General features: G+C 44.7%; 1 protein-coding gene across 1 annotated transcript in view; it reads right to left on the minus strand.

Moving 5' to 3' along the window:
- Positions 1 to 1,342: 1,342 nt before the first annotated feature.
- LOC149311602 (uncharacterized) overlaps positions 1,343 to 23,125 on the minus strand; it is a 56,136-nt gene continuing 34,353 nt past the window's right edge. Inside the window, exons 15-20 of the mRNA XM_089526592.1 lie at positions 21,423 to 21,500; positions 20,281 to 20,334; positions 18,152 to 18,200; positions 14,105 to 14,287; positions 4,109 to 4,279; positions 1,343 to 1,485 (exon numbers count right to left, since the gene is read on the minus strand). Coding sequence (XP_089382718.1) covers positions 1,382 to 1,485; positions 4,109 to 4,279; positions 14,105 to 14,287; positions 18,152 to 18,200; positions 20,281 to 20,334; positions 21,423 to 21,500 — 639 coding nt within the window. The 3' untranslated portion in view covers positions 1,343 to 1,381. The remainder of the gene's footprint in view (positions 1,486 to 4,108; positions 4,280 to 14,104; positions 14,288 to 18,151; positions 18,201 to 20,280; positions 20,335 to 21,422; positions 21,501 to 23,125) is intronic.

A 23,125-nucleotide genomic window follows, 5' to 3' on the forward strand; every position in this document is an offset into this window, starting at 1 on the left:
GCTCAGGTCTTGCAAAATCAGGGCAGTCATGGGTTCGTTATATCATTTAATCTCAGGGAGCATACAAGGAATTTTCCTACAATTTGTGGTTGTTATGTGCTTTTGATTTACAGCAACCCTATGAATGAGGGAGCGCCAAGAGCTCCAGTCATCTAGGGCCCTGACCAGGTCTTGCAGTCAGGGCAGCCATGGGTTCATTAAATCATCTGATCTCAGGGAACATACAATGAATTGTCCTATCATTTGTGGTTGTTATGTGCCTTCAAGTCACCTTTATGTCAGTCCTATGAATGAGAGAGCGCCAAGATCATCTACAGCCCTGCTCAGGTTTTGCAGACTCAGGGAAGCCACTCTTTTCTTCCTTGAGTCAACCCACATGTAATGTAGTCTTCCTCTTCTCTTGCAGTCTTCCAATTTTCCCAGCCAGTGAGTTACATTGTCTTGTGATAAATACTCTACATTTTCTTTAAATGTCTCACACTTTGTGGTGCCTTGTCCTCCTTTGTGGTTATGACATTTGGTCATCTCGTGCTTGTGCTGAAGTGCAATGTTGCATGATGCAATGGTTAACCAATTGTCCAACTGCAACCAAAGGAGCAACTGAAGGAATTGCGTTGTTGTTGTTATGGGCCTTCAAGTGAAGTCCAACTTATGGTGAGCCTATCCTAGTGTTTTTATTTTTCCCAAAATTCACTCACAAGAGTCTTGCCATTGCTGGCCTCTGAGTCTCAGAGTGTCTGAGACTTATCCATAGCTGAGCAGGGATTTGAATCCTTGTCTCCTGAAGTGCCAGTCCAACACTTTTACCTGTTGCACCCCACTGGTTTTTATTGTAAGGTTCAAGTTAACTCCCTCCAGTTGCGGCAACCTGATGCTTGGCTAGACTGATTCACAGAAGGTTTGTCACTGTCTTCCCCTGAGGCTGAGACAGTGTTACTTACTCAGGCTCATCCGGTGGTCTTTCATAGCTGTGAACAAATCTTGACAAGAAAACCCTAGGATAGGTTCACCTTAGAGCCACCATAAATCAGAAATGACTTGACGGCATCAACAATATAATACACCAACAATTTCTATGAATTTTTGGGCCCTCCAAATATTTCTGTTACAGACCAAAACCTACCTATCTGCCCTTTAGCCAATTTGTTCATCACTATTAACTTAAATAAAATAACATATCCCAAATAAAAACAACAGACGGTGCAAAGCAAATTTGATACTGGAAATTTCTAAGCCCAAAGAGGGAAAAAAAATCTGACCATAATAGAAGGTTATAAGAAAAAAAGGAATGCAATCACTTCCTTTTTCTGAATGGATTTATTTCCACACATATTATCTCCTTTGTTCACAGAACAGGTAAGTGGCCAAAACCCAGATTTCCTTAAACTATTCCGTCTGCCGAATGTACAGTCTTGGAGATGGCTGACTTCTGCTTCTTTTCATTTTCTCTTTCTCCTTGTATCTGGTCAGCATCCTGAGCTTGATCTTCATGAACAGAGAAAGGGGAAAACAAATAATGTTTATGAGTTTATGATTCTGTGTCTGTTTTACGTCCCTTCTGCAGCTTGAAGATTGGGGATGAGAAAGATTTGTTTTTCTTTTTCACCCAAAACTAATGTAGATTCATAATATCTTAAAGTTGGAGGGAACCACAAGGGCCATTTGGTACAACATACTGCCCTGCAGCAGCAACAACAACAAAACACTCCTGAAAGATGTACATTCAGCCTCTATATAAAGATCTGTATATAGGAGGAGTAGCTAATATGTCAGAGGACAGGATCAAAATTCAAAATGACTTGAATAGATTAGAAAACTGGGCCAAAGCTAACAAAATGAAATTCAGCAGGGAGAAATGTAAGGTTCTGCACTTAGGGCAAAAAAAAATTGAAATGCATAGATATGGGATAGGGACACATGGCTTAAGGTGACTTATACGTGTGAAAGGGATCTGGGAGTCCAAGTAGACCACAGGTTGAACATGAGTCAACAGTGCGATGCGGCAGCTAAAAAGGCCAATGCTATTTTAGGCTGCATCAATAGAAGTATAGTGTCTAGATCAAGGGAAGTAATAGTGCCACTCTATTCTGTCTTGGTCAAGCCTCACCTGAAATACTGTGTCCAGTTCTGGGCACCACAATTCAAAAAGGACATTGAGAAACTGGAGCGTGTCCAAAGGAGGGCGACTAAAATGGTGAAAGGTCTGGAAACCTTGCCCTATGAGGAACGACTCAGGGAGCTGGGGATGTTTAGCCTGGAGAAGAGACGGCTAAGACGGTTAAGCCCTGTTTAAATATTTGAAGGGATATCATATTGAGGAGGGAGCAAGCTTGTTTTCTGCTGCTCCAGAGAATATGATCTGGAACAATGGATGCAAGCTACAGGGAAAGAGATTCCACCTAAGCATTAGGAGGAACTTCCTGACAGTAAGGGCTGTTCGACAGTGGAACACACTCCCTTGGAGTGTAATGGAGTCTCCTTCCTTGGAGGTCTTTAAACAGAGGCCGGATGGCCATCTGTCGGGGATGCTTTGATTGAGAGTTCCTGCATGGCAGAATGGGACTGGACTGGGTGGCCCTCATTGTCTCTGCCAACTCTATGATTCTATGATCTCCAAAGACAGAGTCCACCACCCACTGATGCAATCTAGTGGACCAAGTCTACGAAAGCATACGCTACAACTTCTTCTACCCAGTTAGTCTCAAAGGAGCAACAAGATCCCGTTGCATATTCTCTACTGCCGTGTTATTAACATCTGGTACAAAAAATAAAATAAAATAAAATGATTGACTGAATGTAGATAAAGTGTCAGATTGACCCAGGTGAAGAAAGCCCAGGCCTTTCATTTCAGAAAGGAAGAAGACGACAGCATATGCACTCATCCAAAGAGCAGGAGGTTCAGGAATGGCATGGCCTGTTTCATCCAATTTTCTCATGAACATCCCTCTGTACTGCTGCCTGCCAGCTTTCAAGGGATGTGGAAGATGGAGGTGGGATGACTAAGAACCCCATTCCATCTATTCACCCAACAGGTTCTCAGTGAGGCCATGGCTACACAGCATGGCTCCCCAAACCAAATTTTTTTTGTGTAACCAAAGGAAGCATAACAACTTTGAAGGACAGGGATCTCTGATCCTTATCTACAGGTAATAGAAAACTGGAAAAAGTTCATGAATTCTAGCTGCTTGCACTCCAATGTCGGCTAGTCATTTCCATATCTGAGGGAATCTTACTGGATCAGTGGATCTGGAGTGGGGTTTAGTCTGAACTTTAAAAAACTATTCAATATGGGGAACTCATCCCCCCCAAATAGGTTCCACACATTGTATAGTCTCTTTAAAACCTGGATAAAACCCTGGAGTGGATTTGCGGCCCCACTGACATGGAAGCCACCAGCTGCCTTCCCATGTCAAATCATGTTCTCCCTTGAGGAACAGCCCTCCTCAATCCTCCCCTTTCCTTTAAGTCAATTTTATGTTCTTTAGAAGTTAAAATACTTCTAAAAGGAGTAATTCATTACCATTATTTGTTGCAATTGTCTAAAACACTGGTTCCCAAACTTTGGTCCTCAAGATGTTTTGAACTTCGGCTGCCAGAATTTCTGACCATTGACCAAGTTCGCTGGGAGTTGAACTCCAAAATACCTGTAGGACCAATGTTTGGGAACCACTGGTTTAAAAAATAGGTCTTCATTGTCACTCATTGCAAAGTTAAACAAGTGACTTGTTGCAGTACAAACAGTATTTGTTTGCTTTTGTTACTTTTAGTTCCTTTAAAAAATAGATTGATAAGAAGATGGCATAAATTTGAAAAAAATCCTCTCCAGGAACCTTTAAAAATGTCTTAAAATGTCCTTTTACCTAGAAAGCTTCCTCAGTTCACGAACAAGGAAGTTTCACTCTCATTTGCTACTTTATAACTGCATTACTTGTAATTTGTTGGTTGAAATCCTCTATCGCTGTCTAGATTAACTATCTTTACGTGGCAGGGCTGTTGGTGAATTTCTAAAGAAAACCATGCAAAACTGTTCATAATCACATGCAGCAAAGACAAAATGTTTGGAATGATTTGCATGCAAACATAAAAGAAGCAAAGGTGCACACCTCACCTGTTGCTCTCTTGCACCACAGTTCACATGTCTGCTTGGATGGAAACTGGTTGGCATTCCCACCGCAGCCTCCGAAGATGAACGGCCGGCAGTTGTTGGCTTCCTGGTGATAATACCAGAGCACTGTGTACTGCTTGCAGGCACCCTCATCCATTGGCAGGACACAAGGATCTGAAAGGGAACACAAGCCCTCCAAATAATGCATGGATGCCAAGGATTTTGGCATCACCATCTTGCATTCTGTTACTAGGAAGGCGAGGTGCAAACTGATCAAATGACATTAAAAGGCCAAACAAATAAAGCAGAGATGTTGCATATTGTGCCACAAAACTCTCAATGTGCATTACAAAGGATGGCCAAGATTCTATGATCAATGACTTACAGGGCCCATTCCCACTACATTTACAGTGAATCGCAGATTGGGCTATAGGGCCTTCGTTCCCACTTGAAATTGATTCCAATCCTTATTTGATCAATTTCAGCTGAAATAAAGCGGAGCAAACTCAAAAAACCTGGGTTTTCCTGAAGGTAGTTTGAAAGAGGTTCTTTTGAAAAGAATCGATTCTGAAGCGAGATGAATAAGTGGGAACGGCAGCTCAGAACTGATTCCTTCTGAGGGGGGGGGGACGAATGGCAGAGGGGTGTTTGCCATCCCTCCCCAGAGATGTCACCCCTCCAGTGCTAACCTTTATTTTTTAAAAAAATAAAGAAAAGTGATCAAAAATTGATAGATTGGTCAAGCAACTACTTACAAAGGCAAGAAGTTGCTAAACCATTCTATCAATTCATTGATCATTTTTATGTACTAAAAACAAAAAATAGTGTCCCCCTCCTCTTCCTCTTCCTCCTCTAGATTATTTCTGCAGTGCGGATGCAGCCCAAGCCAAGCTCCCATGAGGATTTAAAAGGGGAAAGAGAGGGGAAAAAACCCGACACGTACACACACAGAAGGGCCACCCTAAGGTGACCCTATTCTGGGGTTTTCTTGGCCAGATCTATTCAAAGAGGGACATCTGCCCTTGCCTTCCTCCGAGGCTGAGAGAGTTTGACTTGCCCAAGGTCAACCCAGAGGGTTTTTGTGGCTGAGGAGGGATTCTAAGTCTGCGTCTCCAGAATGGGAGTCCAGCGCTCAAACCACTAGACCAGGCTGCCTCTCTCTGCTTCTTCCAATTGGCTTATAAGGGCAGGGAGAGGATGGAGGATCCAGGATGGAGGGGATCAAAGGACTCTCACCCCCTCCCCACAATATTGCCAGGCACTGAATCTCCCCAGGAAAAGGGGGAAAACGAACTCTGGATCGGACCGGGACACCCACACAAAGACAGAGAGAGCCTCCCAGCACTGGGCCTTTCCCTTCCTCCTCCTCTTCTTCCCTCCTTCCTCCCCTCCTTCCTTCTCCTCTTCCTACACCCCCTTTTTCCTCTTCTTCGTCCCCTTCCCTTTCTTCCTCCTCCTCCTCCATCCTTCCTTCCTCCCCACAGTCTGAGCTGCTGTGATGATTGACACATGCGCAGCGCAATTGGGGACAACAATCATGCCAAAATAAAGCGATTTCATTGCCAATAAGGAAAAGATCTGCTTTATAATGGGAACGGGGGACCTTTTGATTACTGACACACAGCGGAGCTGAACTGGTAATCCGACTATACTGTAAATGGGAGTGAGCCCACAGTCAGGGCAGACAATGCTGGACAGCTCTCAATTACTTCAGATAGCCACATAGCAAAGTAAAATAACATTGGCGGGATACAGATGGGCAGGGGAAGACGTCTTGGAGGTGTATTCTGCTGAATACGGAGCCTCCAGACCGCCCGCCCCGGGGGCGTGGCTCAGGAGATGGGGCTTCCACACGGGGGGCAGTGAAGACGCCTCACCTGGGGCCGTTTCTGACCCACAGTTTCCAAACCGCCGCCTCGGAGGACGCTGCAAAGAGAGAGGCAGCTTCCTCACGGGTGGCCAAAAACGGGGCTTTTTTTTTCCTTTGCCGGCTGGCGGATGCGCAGCTGCGCAGCTGCAGCGCTAAGCAGCGGCGGCAGAAAGCCTATGGGCACATTTAAAGTGCCCAAGCCCCTTTAAAACTTTTTTCCCCGCTCTGCCCAAGAACAATGGTGGTCTCCTGCCAGCAGCTGGTGTTGGCATCCTTGCCCGCTTGCACTTTGCCAGTGTCACCAGCATCATAGATGCCTCCTCTCCTTTGGTCCCCGCGCTCCTGCTGAATCTGCAATGCACAGCCACAGCTGTCGCCGCTGCCACCGCTGTCCCCCTGCCATCCCCCATCACCTCCCTTGTACATATGTAAATATTTACAGTTTTAGGGGTTTTTATTGTTAGGTGAAAATGGCACAGGAATGTGTGTAGGGGCTCACTTTAAAGTCCAAACTTTCCAAGCAGCGCATGCGTACATGTTGCTCTAGGGTTAGGGTTAGGGTTAGGGTTACGAGTCTTAAAATGCGCTGCAGCTGTGCTGCAGCTTCCACACCTGCATGGCAGCTGACGCTGCAATTAAAGCCTGACTGCAAACAGCGCATGTTCCAGGACCCCGACTCATTATGCGACGCAGCAGACACGGAGCTTTTAAATGGGCAACTTAAATTAGCGGCGTAGCAATTCTGGCGTACCGGTGCAGCAGCTTACAGACGGAGCTGCGCAGCTGCGCATCAAACGGAAAAGAAGCGGAGAAAAGCAGCACCTTTTTAATGCCGCCTCTTCCCGCTTGGGGCGTGCGGGGGGCGTGTTCATGGCAGCATTCAGGTAAGGCCCGTCTGAAGGCTCTACCTTCATGACGTCATGAATACACCCCTTTTTGCCTGTCTGTATCCCGCCATTGTGTGCCAAAATGAACTGGTACTCACTATCTTGGCCCCAGTTATTTTTCTCTAAGAGTGCCTCTACACTTACTTATGAGAAAGCTATGCTGAACACATGTTGGGCACTTCTAAATACAGTGGGCCCTTGGGATCCAAAAGGGTTTGGTTCCAGGATCCCCCGTGGATACCAAAATCCATGGAAGGAACACTGTGGTAAAATTTTTGTTGTTATTGTTGCGTGCCTTCAAGTTGTTTCCAACATATGGGAATCTTATCCTGGAGTTTTCTTGGCAAGTTTCTTCAGAGGGAAGTTGCCATTGCCACCCTCTGAGGCTGAGAGAGTGTGACTTGCCCAAGGTCCAATGGGCTTTCATGGCCAAGCTGGGATTTGAAAACTGGTCTTCAGAGTCCTAGTCCAACGCTCAGACCACTACACCACAGTTACATAAAATGTGTCCTTTATGTAAAATGGCAAAATCAAGGGTGGTTTTTGTGTGTGTGAAATCTTTTAAAATAGATATTTTCAAGCCATTGATAGTTGAATCCAGTGCAGTCAGGCCTATTACGCTGAGATGGACTGGATTTTTAATGCTGGGCTAAACAAATTTTTAATGATTTGTGTTTTAATATTTTATAACTGTTTTAATCATTAAAATTGTTTAATTGCTTTTACATTTTATATTTATGTATGTTAATATTTTGTCTTGTTTTTAAATTGTATTGTTTTATACTTGTTCACCACCTTGAGTCCCAATATTGGGAGAAAGGCAGGATATAAGATCATCATCATCATCATCATCATCATCATCATCATCATCATCATCATCATCCATGGATGTAGAATTTGTGGATAAGGATGGCTGACTTTATATGTTCTGCTTGTCAGAGTCTTCCTATATAAAGACATTTCATTGGTAATGGAGCGGAAAATGAATTTGCTCTCCTCCCTACAAGTCCCATTGGTTTCTGCTGGAGTTTGGTTCCACTTGTGGATATCAAAATCCGTGGGTGCTCAAGTCCCATTAAAAACAGTGGTGTAATGATATCCTTTATATAAAAATGGGAAAAACAAGGCTGGGTTTTTGGAACTGATTTTTTTCAGAATTATTTTCCAGCTATGGATGGTTGAATCTATGGATGAAGACTCCGTGGATACGGAGGGCTGACTGTACCTACAAGTAGGCAAAATCACTACTGGACCCCCACCATCCTTTAGGACTGGTTGAGCTGGTGTAAAAAGCATCTCTGCACCAGCTCCGATCTTGAGGCCGCAGAGCAAGTGACTCTCCTAAATGCCACTTAATTCTGCGGTTCCACTTTGTAATGGGCTTCGGGGCTTGGCGTCGCTTGTAGTGAGGCAGACCCATTATCTGCTGATCCCTCGGAGGCGACGCTGCCAGAGCACATGGAAACCGGCGGCTAATGAGGGCACGCAAATAAATTACCTGCGATTTAAATATTGATCGTTTACAGGGCTCACATGATTTTTTCTCCCTCTTTTTTTTTCCAGGAGCAAGAAGCTCCTGATAAAAATGTCACGGAAACAATCGCCGGGTGGCGGAAGGATCGGTGGCAATAAAAAGAAATCTTAATGGCTTTCAACAACTTTAGGGAAAAGGTCGGGTATTAGTCAGAGAGAGAGAGAGAGGGAGAGAGAAAGATGTGGAAGAAGAGAGGAAGAGTTGGCCATGGTGTTGGCAGGAGGACGGAAATGAATGTTGGAGGGGATACAGGAGGACATGGGCAGGGCTATCTCCCTCCTGAGCATCCCTTGAAGGCAGAATCCACTTTGACTTGCAATTCGTGCTCCTTGCCGAGTGAGAGCTATTTATAAGCCCTGCTGCCACTCGAGAGGAGAGGAATACTGCAGATAACAAAGCCTCTGACAATGAAGCTCCTTCCTTATACCTCAGCCACACTTTTTTTCCTCTGTCTAGTTGGAACTTTTCAAAGCAACATTAACATTGGGATGATAGAGAGATCTTGTAGCACCTTTGAGACTAACTGAAAGAAAGAACTTGGGAGCATGAGGTGCATTGAGGAAGCAGACTTAAGTCTATGAAAGCTCATGCCACCAACTTCTTTCAGAGATGGAAAGTCATTGTGTTGGGTTTGACAGCTCCTAGTTCAAGTAAGAGTTGGAATCTTGCTCCATGCTGGTATACTTACACAACAGCAATATTCTGAGGGGCCTTCTCCATTCTGGTTACTGTTCAGGGTATGTGTGTGTGTGTGTGTGTGTTGAGGGGAGGAACAAAGCTGTTAACACATGCAGGATTGGCCCTTTGGCTGGCCTGCTCTGCAGAACATCTTGCATAAAGAGGTACTATATACCTCTTTACACAAGCATGTAAAAAGGGCAACTGTTGGCACAAACCAGTGTTCCAGCAGCATAATATTCCAGCCAACATTCCTAAACTATGACTATTGTTACAATATACATGAGCTTATGGAAGCCTGTGCCTGGACATATGCCACCCAAACCCCAGTAGAAAAGGAAAATTGATCCATTGGGAGAGGCGGGGAAACATAAATAAAATATTATTATTATTATTATTATTATTATTATTATTATTATTATTATTATTATTAAATGTCCCTCCATGTCATCCCAGTTCTACAATGCTAGTGTGCCTTCCAGGGGTTTGGTTGCCCCACTTTCTTCTGAAAGCTGCAAAGACAACGGTTTCACTTCACCCAGGGAAAGCACCAGCAGTGATTGACTTGGTTTCTGTGAAACCAGGGTGCTATGTAAGTCAGGGTGAAGGATGCTTCAGATTACAAAGTTAAAAAGGATCACATGAAGAGGTTGGGGAAAGGAGAGGGACATGGACCATTGGAAGCAGGAAGGAGGAGGAGTAACCTTAATATTTTTCCTACTGCTTCGTGAGCTGCCTGACTCTTCCCCCGCTAAATCTAATTATATTAAATCATTCCAGGGTTCCTGTGCATGCGCTAATTCTTTTCTTTTCTGATAACCAGCAGAAATCTCAAAAGCCAGTATCATGGGGCTAGGTTGGAATCTGGAGCTAGCATGACGTAGTGGTTTTGGTGCTGAACCATGAGTCTGGAGACCAGGGTTCAAATCTTGGCTTGGCCATGATGCCCACTGGGTGACCTTGGAAAAGTCACACTTAGAGGATGGCAATGGCAAACCCGCTCCGAACAAATCTTGCCAAGAAACTCTCACAATAGTCTTAGGGGTCGCCGTAAGTCAGAAATGACTTGAAGGCACACAACAACAAAGGTTGGAATCTAGATTAGGGACGTTGTTGTTGTTGTTGTTGTTGTTGTTGTTGTTGTTGTGTGCCTTCAAGCTGTTCCTGACTTATGGTGACCCTAAGGCTATCATGGGGTTTTCTTGACAAGATTTGTTCAGAGGAGGTTTGCTGTTACCTTCCCTTGAGGTTGAGAGCATATGACTTGCCCAAGGTTGCCCAGTGGGAAGTTCAAGGCTTTCATGGCCAGCATCCACAGTTTTTTGTGGGTTTTTTGAGCTATGTGGCCATGTTCTAGAAGAGTTTCTTCCGGACATTTCACCAGCATCTGTGGCTGGCATCCTCAGAACCCAGTGAGTTTTGTGGCCGAGCTGAGAATCGAACCCTGCTCTCCAGAAGCATAGTCTCAGTTGTCAAACTGTTATGCCACGCTGGCTCTCTTTGTTGCAAATGTGCTCTGCTATAAAGCATATTTCAACACCACCACAGTGAAAAGGATTAGCTCAAATTCCAGAAAACAACAAGAACGCAACTGTGCAACTTACAAAGGCCCCATTCATACTGGTCTAAAAGACCTGGAAGGAACTGGGCTGATCCGGATGCCCCTCCCCCGAATCGCTCCGTTAGCAAGTGCCCACAACAAATTAGAAATTGAATGCATTTTGACCTGCAAATTAGAAATCGAATGCATTCTGTGTCTGCTGGCGAGGTGGCTGCTGCCAATCAAGCTATCGTCATGGTGACATTTGCAGGGCATCGGGGAAAGTGTCCTCCCTTTTTAAAGAGCCAGGCACAGGGGTTTCAGAGGCTAAAGCAGGGAGAGAGATGCCTCTCTCTCTCTCTCTCTTTTTATAAACCTGTGGGCTTTGGGGTCAGATCTGCCCCTGTCCCAGGCAAAGGATGGGATTGCCATGCATTTTTTTTATGCTTTTAAAAGCAACATTAGCTTTCCCTTTGCTTCCCTTGCTGTATCTGCTCAAGAAGACAAACCATGCGCATATTTGCTCCAAAAAAATTGTTAAAAATGTAACATTGATTGTTTGCAACATTTGTAGCTTCCCCCTCTGCAGAAGGCAAGGAGATCCAAGGATATAAAGTGCAAGCCCAGCTCCATCTGCCTCTGGAATACAAACATAATGTATTCAATGCGCATATTTGCTAAAAAAAAATTGTTTGAATTTGAAAAGGGGGGGGGGTGTTTGCCTGACATGAGCTCCGTTCGTGACCTGAATTTTTTCCTCCTGCAAGGGAAGGAACGCCCAGCGACAGAGGGCTTTGGGCAGGGGATGCAGGGAAAAGAGGCTCCTAAAGAATGCCTTCCCTTGCTCCCTTCTTCCCAGGGCTCTTTCCTCCTCCCCCTCCCCTCCGATGAGGGGAGGAAATGCCTTGCCCTTTGCCCACCCTCTGACCTAAATCCCTCCCTCAATTTGCCTCGATCGTGATCGAGGCCAAGTTCTCATTCCCAGGACCCGGGGTTTTCCAAAAGAAACGGTATTTGCGCCGATTTCAAAAACACCGCGCTAGGGGCCATTTAACACGGAACGGGTGTGCAAGCCCCGGATTCGCTTGTGTGAGATTCGGGGTGAGTAGGAACTTCACGTGATTGAATCGGTTTCAGAACCGATTTTTTTTGTAATGTGAATGGGCCCAAAGAAAAAACAAAAGACACCAGCACCTGAGGAAGTTGACTCTAGTCTATGAAAGCTTATGCTACAACTTCTTTTGCACAATTAGGTGCTACAAGATCCCTTTGTGAAAGACATCCAGTGGCCCCATTCCCACTGGCAGATTTGCCCTGGAAGGAAGTGGGCAGATTCAGGGAGGCCCCCTCCCAAATAAATAATAATAATAAATAAAATTTTTATTTATATACCGCCCTTCCATCAGATCAGGGCGGTTTACAGCAGTTAAAAATACAATAAACAATAAACATTAAAATCATACAACGATTACATAAAACATAAAAACAAAAGGCCCCAGGTTAGCCAATCCCGTTGCCAGTGCGGCGGAAGGAGGCCTAAAGGACCTTAGTCAAATCTCTCCGTAAGCAAGTGCCCACTACAAATCAGGGACATTTTAACCCGAATGCCCTCTTGGGGAAATCGGGTTTAACATGAAGGCGCCTGCTGTCAATCAAGCGATCGTCATAGGTGACGTTTCCAGCACTCATTGGGACATTGGCAGTGTGCTTCCCCCCTCCTTTTTTTTAAAGGACCAGGCACCACTTGTCAAATTTAAAAACCTTGTGTGTGTGTGTGTGTGTGTTGTGGGCATTTGGGTCAGTGCAGGTTATGATCTACCCCTGGCCCCATTTTCAACCCCAAAATGCAAGCTAATGCCATCTCTGCATCCTGTATCCCCCCTCCTTGCCACCCCAGAATGTCTCATACACATGTGATGATGATAATAATAATAATAATAATAATAATAAATTCCTCACCTCGGAATGCCAGAAAAGGATGCCATGCCATGCATTCTTTAGGCTACCCCTGAATTCCTTAGAGACAGTAGCAAAAGCATGTATCAATTTGCCAATTTGCCAAATTAGAAAGAGAAACATTGTAACATTTGAATTGTAGCATTCATTCGCAAAGGAAAAAAAGTTTTTTTGCAAAGTACTCTTTGCAACATTTCCCCTTTGCTGGAAGCGGGGAAATGAAAGGGAACGTGAACCAGCAGCAGCTAGCCACGTTCTATCTATCTATATATCTACCTCAAGCAAAAAACATGCACATTTTTTGCCAAAAATAATTTTAAAACATAAAACAGGGGGGGAAGGTGCCTGGTGCGAGCTCCGTTTGTGCCCTGCCTCTGACCTGACCCGAACTGACCCTTTTCCTCCTGCTTACATTCTCTTCAGAGGAGGTTTGCCATTGCCTTCTACTGAGGCTGAGAGAGAGTGACCTGTCAGTTCCAACTAAAGTAGACCCATGGAATCAATTGGGAATAAAAGGGAAATGCAGCACAGGCATTCTGATTGTAGCATCCGCATATAACACTAATAATAATAATAATAATAATAATAATAATAATAATGGCTCTTAAGTTCCAGGAACAAGAGGAAATGAAAGTAGCACAAGCAAGCAGACACACATTCTATGTCACCCAAAAAATCATGCACATAGATGGTCAAAAATCAAAAGATTTCCCTACATCCCTCCTCTGGCTTGGCCCCACAGCCCAATTTCCCTTGGCAATCCTCCTCCTCCTCCTCCTCCTTCCTTCCGACCCTTCCCTCCCTCTGAGCTGCCCTGGCTCCTTCATCCTCCTCCTCCTGCTCCGTTATAGAATGCCCTCCATGGCTCCTGTCTTCCTGTGGTTCCTTCATCCTCATCCTCCTCTGTCACTTTCTCCAATCCCCCTCTCCCTCTGACAGCCCTTTGCAGCCCCCATCAGTCACCCTGATTTCCCCTTTAGGCTCCTGTCAGATTCCCCTTTTTGCATCCAGGCTCCTCCCTCCTCCTCCTTCTCCAATGAGGCGAGGGAATGCTCTGCCCTCAGCCCGCCCTCTGACCTTAATCCCTCCCCTGAACTTGACCCGATCATGATTGGGGGCAAGTTCATATTTCGTGGAACTTGGGTTTTTCAGAAAAGATGGATTTTGCCCCAAATGGATGACTCGGGCTAAAGGGCATTTCCTTGTGCATGCCTCGAAATGGATTGTGACAGAATCGGGCCCAATATAAACTTCACGTGAAAGGGTTGATTTCTGATCCGGGGTAAAAGGTAGTCTGAATGGGCCCAGTATCAACAAGGGGATGAGACAACTTTCTGTCCAAAGCCTCTCAAAGGGACAGTCTTCACTAGCATCTAAAGAACCACCAAGCAAGGCTTTGGAAAGGTCTCCCAGGCCACAGGGTTTCCAAGACAGGGTGCCATGACTGGAAAAGCCATCCGTATTTCCCCCCCACTTCAGGTGGCAGCAGCAGTAGAGAGTCACCCTCATTTACTGAAAGGGAACAAAAGATTACCTGCCAAAGGTGGGACAGATTCTGTCAGATGCAAATCAGCTTTGGTCTTGTTGTGCACATCCCTGAAAAACTCTTGTTCTGTCAAAGCTTTGGGTAGCAGAGTCCTTTTCTCCCTCGGCTCAACATCCGCTAGATAATCTGCACCTAGGTCTGCCAATCCATTTGCCGGGCGAAAGTTTTTGTCTGTATGAAAGGAAAATGAGAGAGAGAGAGAGCGAGAATATTATTCCTGTCTTCCTAGGTAAGTAAACACAACCACCAAAGGGTTCTGGTAAAAACTAAAAAAGAATAACAACACCCTGGAGCAGAAAAACAATGTAATATCTAAAAGGGTAAAATTACCCCACTGGAAGATTTAAAATGCTAAGGGTGAATAAAATATCCAAAATACTTGGCAATATATGCAAAATAATTTATGAAACGAAAGGCCAGATGCATTTCGACCCACGTCTTCCTCAGTGGCCTGTAAAAATATTTTAAATCTTCCAGTGGGGTAATTTTACCCTTTTAGACATTACATTGTTTTTCTGCTCCAGGGTGTTGTTATTCTTTTTTAGTTTTTACTAGAACCCTTTGGTGGTTGTGTTTAGTTATATCTTTGGGTTTTTTTTTTTTTTTTTGGTTACAGGGACTTTGGTTTCCTAGGTAAGGATGAAGGATTAATCCTCTCATTTCACCTTGATCGGGGATAAGTCCCTTTGGCTAAAATTTCTGTCTTAACTTCCAAACAGCAACATATGGTGTGTGTGTGTGTGTGTGTGTGTGTGTGTGTGTGTGTGTATGTTATATTTGAATGGCAAGCTGTGGTTGAATGTATGTGTTGTGTGCCTTCAAGTCGTTTCCAACTTACGGCAACCCTAAGGCAACCCTATGATGGGTTTTCTTGGTAAGAATTGTTCAGAGGATGTTTGTCATTGCCTTCCTCTGAGGCTGAGAGCTTGTGACTTGCCCAAGATCACCCAGTGGGTTTCATGAGTTGTAGTCCAACGTGCAAACTACTATGCTATGCTGGCTCTCCATAATGCGTAATAACAACACTTGTGCCATCTCCAGGTCGCAGATTTTGGCCCAGAACCCTCAGGGCCTGGGATGATCCTGAAATGGCAACCCTAATAAATAGTTTTAGAGGGAAATTGAATGTAATACTTTAAAGGTGCCAGATCCTGGCTGATCTTAGAAGCTAAGTAGGGTTAATCCTGGTTACAACTTGGATGGGAGACTACCAGTGAATGCGAGGTGCTGTTGGTTACATTTCAGAGGAAGGAACTGGAAAATGATTTCTGAGTATTCATTGCCTAAGGAAAACCTACAGAATATGATGAACTATTTTTGTATGTTTTTAATTGTATTGTTTTTAATGTTGTAAGCCCTGAGTCCTAGTCCTGGGAGAAGGGCAGGATATTATTATTATTATTATTATTATTATTATTAGTAATAATAATAATAATTATTATTCATGGGGTCAACCAAACGTCAGCATGTGACTTTGTGCATACACACATCTATTCTCTCTGTCTCTCTCTCTCTCTCTGTGGATTTTACGTTTAGTATATGATAGTGTATGGTTCTTTCCCCCAAAATTTTGGAATATTTTGGGCCCCTTGGTATCCACTGGTTTTTGGTTCCAGAACCACTCATAGAGACCCAGAGACTAAAATTCCTGGATGATCAAGTCTCATTATATACAGTGGTGCAGTAAAATGATGTCCCTAATATAAAATGGCAAAATCAAGATTTGCTTCTTGCTTTTTTAATTTTTTGCCATATTTTCAAGCCCTGAATGGTTGAATCAGTAGATGCAGAATCTGTGGATACGGAGGGCCGACTGTATAAGTAGCATGGTATATATTGTATTAGCGAGGCTGGAGAGCCACACGAGGATCTGTGAAATGGCAGGAATCCAACCATAGTGCTTGGTGCAAATCCGTGCCACCCATCATTTCACAGACCCCAGAATCTCTCTACAGTCATGACTCTCTCCAGCCTTACTGGGGGGGGGGGGGGGGGGAGAGTCAGCCCTACATATTCATTATCCACAAAATCAACTATACATGGCTCAAATATATATATAGTGGGACCTTGATATCCACAAGGGATCCATTCCAGACACCCCTGCAGATACTGAAAAACGTGGGACCTCAAGTCCTTTTCTTCCTAATGACAGTGCAATGTATGCTCAGCCTCTGCTGTTGCCACATTCACATACTGCCGTTGGGTACAATGGGGGCTTACCATTTGCAGAGGCTTAAATTCATGGATGGCAAGTCCACAGAAAAGGAGGCCCCATTATATATATATATATTCCAAAAGGCAAACCTTGATTTTGCCATTTTAGATAAGGGGCACCATTTTATATGCCATTGTATTTAATGATACTTGAGCATCCACAGATTTTGGTGTCCCCAGGGGGTCCTGGAACCAAACCCCAGCAGATACTAAGGGTTCACTGCATGGTACAGTACTATACTGTACAGCCAGGAGACCTCCAAGGAACCTGCCAGCTGCCTACTTACACCCAGTGAATGAAGGAGCACTGCCTCTAAGCATCATTTTGGTGCTCAGAAAGTTTCAGATTTTGGAGCATTTTGGATTTCTGGATAAGAGATACTCAACAACAGAACTTTGTAGACTGATGCCTATGGAAAAGAATTTGACATTAGAATCCCAGACTTATCTTTTGGGCCAGTAAGCAGTGGTATCACACATGTGATGTTTCGAACTCACCAGCACAAGCTGTGAAACAAGGAAGAGATATATATGTTAATAATGGACTGAAATCCTGTGGCATGCATGAATTCCCCCAAGGAAGTGGTGGGTCTTTAGCCTTCTCTGCCAAAGTGTGCTGCTGCCTCACAAAACTACAGATCCCAGGATTCTGTACGATGGAGCCAGGACAGTAAAAGGGAGGTCAAACTACATTATTTCTACAGTGTAGGTGCACCCCTTGATTCTTTCCAACTTAAGTGATTCCACTTTAATTGTCATGGTTCCATCCTATGGAGTCACAGGATTCGTGGTTTAGGGAGAGGCATTAAAGTGTATTGTTTTTTGTGGGTTTTTTGGGCTATGTGGCCATGTTCCAGAAAAGTTTCTTCCTGACGTTTTGCCAGCATCTGTGGCTGGCATCTCCAGAGAAAGCGCATTAAAGTGCATTGTTTCTACAGAGTGCCAATGCCATTCAACATCAGAGTTACATAACACAATTAACGTCTAAATCCACATATTGAGTTCTTTTGCTATTCACCTTGTAGTTTTGTGAGATATTTAGCCTTCTCTGTTACACTACAAATCCCAGGATTCCATAGGATGGAGCCACGGCAGCTAAAGCAGTGTCAAACAACATTATTTCTGCAGTGTGGATGCAGCCAAAGCCAGATTACTGGTGCTTCTTTCTCAGCATGGCTGTGGATCTTTCCCAGGCCTATGAACCGAAATATTTCCCACCGGAGAGTCAGAAGCTGGGACTTTCTGCTCTGTGAGGCTTGTCCCTGTGTTCTGATCATAGATAAGAACAATTGATCAGAGATAAGAGCTGAAATTCCCCTGACCTGATTCTCAGGTGTGCATGTTGTCCATCTATTGGAGGAATGGCCAAACAGGAAGGGCACTGAGAGAGAACTCTTAAAGCTCAGGTTTATGGCACTGTTGATCAAATGATGCACTGTTCGCAAACCCTTGTTTGGCTCTTTGAGCATGCTGGAGCATTAGAAACTCTGGCTAGAGGAATCGGCATGGGACTAAATGAAGAGGCTTGCCAGTAGTATAGGAAAGGAATGTGCAAATTGAGTCTCCCTAGGCAAAACACTACCGTACACGACAAAGGTCATGGTTACAATGGGGACCTCGTGCCCAGCAACTGTTCGGATTCATCTACTTAGCAGGCTGGGCGAAGCATCCCCATCTGCAACTAATGGGGGGAAATTTGCTGTGCCAGGCGAGGCTGTGCCGGCATTCAAATTGATCTAATTTACAGTACAAAAGATTTGGGCAGTGTGTGTGTGTCTTCATGCATGTCTCAGTGTCAGGGGCCGGCTTTGACGTGCTTACCGTCTTGGTCCTTCATCTCAGTCCTAACGATGTCCTTCACTTCTTCTGCCTGTAGCCATAAAGCACACACAAAACAACCAAAACCACAATCTTTTGAGGTCAGCATCCTGCTTAACAACCCTTGCCCTATTCAAAATGCCCATTTAGCCCCTAAGATGCCAGGGGTGTAGCAACTGGGAAAGGGAAAGGAAGGCATTGCTCCCCCAAACTGGAATTCTGCTTCTCTGTGAAATTTTCATCCAGTGTCCAAATTTCTGGAAACACTGTAACTTAAAATTTCAGTTTTGTATTTAGAAATTTGCATCCAGGGAAAAGGGGGAAGCAAAGTGACTCAGGGAATGCAAAGCAAAGAGAAGAGTTCAAGGGGTGAATGGGTTTTAAGGTCTGACTCATTGCAAAACTAGAAATTTGGGGACTGGAGGAATATTTCATTTGAGGAGAAGCAGAGTTTATACCACGGGGCAATTTCCTCATTTTTCTGCCACTGTAGCTGAAATAAACTGCTGAAATAATGCAGCTTGACACCACTTGAAGTGCTGTAGCACCGTGTAATGAATATGTAGGATTTGTAGTTTTACAAGGTCATTAGCCTTCTCTGCCAAAGAGTGCTGGTGCCTCACAAAGGTACAGATCCCAGGATTCTGTAGGATGGAACCATGGCAGTTAATGTGGGGTCAAACTGCATTATTTTTTTACATGTAGAAATAATATCCCTGAATATGGAGATATGACAAACAATTCCCCCCACACATTAAAAATTTGGGAAGTATGTCTGCAATCCAAACCCAAATTATGGAATTTGGAAAAACGGAAAGCAGGAATGACTGGTGGTGTCCTTGACTGTGAATCTGTTCTGGCTTTGATTCTGAACCTGAAATATATCCCTGAAATATATTCCACAGGACTATCATAGCATGGCCTAGTGGTTTGACTGTTGGACTTTGGAGACCAGGGTTCGATTCCCAGCTCTGACATGAAACCCACTGGATAATCTTGGACACGCCACACTATCTCAGCCTCAGGGGAAGGCAATCGCAAACCTCTGAACCAATCTTGCCCAGAAAACCTCATGATAGGGTCGCCTTAGGGTCTCCATAAGGCAGGAATGGCATGAAGGTACACAATGGCAACAGCAATAACAGAGTTCAAGAGGAAAAGAAACAAAAGCACTCTTTAAGATGGAATGGGCAAACTGTAAGCCTTTGGGGTTTAATGCATCCTAAGGCAATTTTTATATTCCTATGGGTTCCAATGACATTGTCTCCAAATTAGATTGACAAACAGGATTCCAGGCCTTGTGAGGATCATGGACAAGTTTTAGAAACTGCTGAGTGTCATAGCAAGGATCATTTTGCATCTAGATACTGATAGATAGTTTATCCTTTATCCTTCCAGTTCAATTAGCAGAGAATATATCAAGTACAGAGAATATATCAAGCACAGAGCCAAAGACTGGAATTTGCCTATGTTCTGTAACATTTTGGCAGATGATTTAAATGGGACTTGCAGGCCATGAGAGATCCACAGGTCAAGCTTAAGGTTGCCATCCGAGGCCCTAAGATGTCAAGGCTACAATCTGAGACCTGAGGACAGGGCTTGGTGATGCTGTTCAACACGAAGCATTAAGGACATTTGCTCAGAGCATTCAATTAAAAACCAGAAGTCTAAAAATGAAGATAAAGCAAGGAGAAGAGGAGATGAAATCTCTGGAAAGTCTATAACACTTGCTCCAAAGCAGGAACAAGTGCCAGCAGCATAGACTTTTTAAAAAAGTTTTATTTTCAGGACAGTGCTATCACCCTGAGATTCCTCCTATAGCCCTCAAGCCTGCAGACTCTGATCAGGCCCTGAGATCTGGGAATCCCATCTATTCTAGGTTGAATCTGCACAGCAGAAATAATGCAGTTTGACACCTCTTTAACTGGCATGGCCCAGTTCTATGGAATCCTGGATTTGAAGCTTGTTGGGGGACCAGAGCTCTCTGGCAGAGAAGGCTAAATATCTCTCAAAACTACAAATCTCAAGGTTCCACAGCACTGACCCATGGGGGTTAAAGCAGTATCAAACTGCATTATCAAACTGCATTTATTTATTTTTTTACAGCCGCCATCAGTGAAGAACACACTTACAGAAAGTCCAGGATCTCCTCTCTCTCCTTTCCGACCTGCAGGGCCTTCTTCTCCCTGTTGAAACAACTTGGTTAATAACAAAGATATTTTGCAGGACAAGGGGGTGCCATTCTCCCTCCCCAACAAAGCTCTAATCGGGCCAGGCAAACAGCAGTTGAAAAGCAATGCAGTTTGACACCATGTTAAATGCCACGGCTCAGTGTTATGGAATCCTGGGGTTTGCAGTTTCCTGTGGCAGCAGAGCTCTCTGACAGAGAAGGCTGACTATCTCAAAACAATACCAATCCCAGAAATTCCATAGCATTGAGCTGTGGCAGTTAATGCAATGTCAAACTGTATTAATCCTGCAGTGTAGATGCAGCTGTGGTGTGATGGTTTGAGCATCAGACTAGGTCACTGGGAGATTAGGGTTCAAAACCCAGCTGGGCCATGAAAACCACTGGGTGACCTTGGGCAAGTCACACTCTCTCAGCCTCAGAGGATGGCAATGGCAAATCCCCTCTGAAGAAACTTGCCAAGGAAGCTCCATGATGGGATCACCTTAGGGCTGCCATAGGCTGGAAATGACATGAAGGCACACAATGACAACAAAGATGCAGCCTTTGTCTTCTTGCAGCAATAGGCCAGAGCAGCTCAGGTGATGCTTTCTTGCCCTGATAACAATTCCAGGTTAGGGTTGCTTGCTGGACTGAACCACAAGGCCACAGGTGGACAAAGTGCAGCCCAGGGGCCAAGTATGGCTCCCAAGAGGTTTCTGTGGCCCTCAGATCCTCCAGACTCCCCAACTGGTCGATTTTCTAATCTTTGCCAAGGGTGAATTGAAATTTACCATTCAGATAGATAGCATCACCCCGTACACTATTTATTTCGCCTTTCCCCATTTATCCACATCAGAAAGAGACTTCTTGCTAGTTCTAATTTATTGCTTTTCTCATTTTCTGTATTTTTGGCAGTCCATGCAGCCCAGGAGAATGAAATGGATTCTTGGACGTGAGTCTGCTGCTGCCCTGCAATATGCAATATGATCTACTTCTGCTCTGATATCTTTAATTCCATTCTCAGTTTCAGAGAGGACTGTGATCTGGCCCATGTCTCAGCTGTTCTACCTGATCATTGAATTAAGAAAAAGGCTGGCTACTCACCTTTCCCCCTTTGTTGCCAGGAGTCCCTGGGGCTCCCCGGAGACACAGCTGTTGCCTTCCTCTTCTGCCTCGTTCACCCTGAAGGTAAAAATATTAAAGCCTATGAGGTGTCCTTTGGGCACAGACCAAAAGTCAAATGCAGTTTTGACATTGGCTATATGCGTTTCCTCTGATCATCAGGGACTGTGCATGCCTGAAACCCTTGTTGCTACTAAAAAACTTTGCAATCACTCCACAGTCCCCAGGCAGAATATCAACACAGGTCAATGACTATGTGTTGCTGTACAATGCACCGCTGCCATGCAAAGTATAGGATGTACAACTGCAATGTACAAATGCAGAAGCACAACGCAATGTATATGATGCACAACCAAACTGCAAAGTACAGGATGCACAACCACAATGCAATATTGAGAATGCACAATGCACAACTTGCAAAGATAATGCATAGATGAACATGCTGAATTTGACACTACTTCTGCTTTCATGGGTTGCTTCCTACAATATCTTCCGGGTGTTCCCCATATGGCCACACTATTTTACCTATGAAACTGTGTGTTTGTTGTGTGCATTTTATTTCTCATTCTGAAAGGCTGAAATGCTTCTTTTATGACTTAGTGCCTGGCAGTCAGAGCTTCAATCTAAAACATGAACTTGCTTTTGGTTCCAGCCCTTTTGCTTCTGGTCTCTGAAACTGAACTTAGCTCACGAGCTGAAAAGGCTTCTCCATCTCTGTTTAAAAACAAGGCGTGTATTCCTTGTGCACCTTTTTTACAGGCAGAATTGTGTTCTTGGAAGCTTCATAGAAAAGGGATTCTACTTGGCAGGGGCTGGACTATTGATGCCTGGGGGTTCAACTAAATGGACCTTGTGCTCCTTTTCTGTTCTATGATTCTATGCACCTGCTAAATAAGTCATGCAGAGAGCATGCACCTTATTTTAAAGGGGAGGGATGAGAGCATTTTTTGGTGCTGCAACTACAGAAAATTCTGCATGGGCAAGGGCATCACTGCAACCAGTGGCATCCAGTGTGGGTGCCTGGAAAAGGTTTGGGGGTGTGTGTGGCAGACTGCCCTTCCCTGCATCTGCCTCACTCACCTGCCACCCTAGCTGTCTGCCTATCCACTGCCCAGCCAGACCCCTGCTGAGGGGTGTTGTGCTGTGACCTATGGAGAACCCTTTCTGTGTCTGACCTGGCTGCTGGGCAAGTAAGATAGGGAAGCAACATCCTTTCTTTCTTGCCCAGTAGTCATGCCAGTCCCACCAGCTGTTATGGCTCCAGCAGTGTCCCCTGCCCTGGTGCCACCTGGTGCAGGGGAACCAGGCTGCAAAAAGGCTGCGCTCACCCCTTTTACTTCACCATGATGGCAATGGATCCTCACGAGGAGACTGCTGCTGCTGTGATGAAGCAGGACCAGTGGGAGGACAGCCTGATCAGGTGTCACCCCTCTTTTGGGGTGTCACTCTGTGTGGGCCGCACCACTGCACCCCCTAATGACCCCACTGTCTGTCCCAGGATGTCACCCAGTGTTATCTGCACTCCCTTAGTGATCCCTCTGGGCAGGGGAGAGTGGAGATGTGCCCCTCATCAAAGGGTGCATTCGCTTCCGGGCGCAATATAAGGTGTTGGTGATGACCTATAAAGCCCTAAATGGCTTGGGCCCAGGATACCTGAAGGACCGCCTCTCCCCATACATTCCGCC

Source organism: Sceloporus occidentalis, unplaced genomic scaffold, assembly GCF_023333645.1.
Source record: "Sceloporus occidentalis isolate IW3139 unplaced genomic scaffold, rSceOcc1.0.p SCAF_5, whole genome shotgun sequence".
Classification (NCBI taxonomy): domain Eukaryota; kingdom Metazoa; phylum Chordata; class Lepidosauria; order Squamata; family Phrynosomatidae; genus Sceloporus; species Sceloporus occidentalis.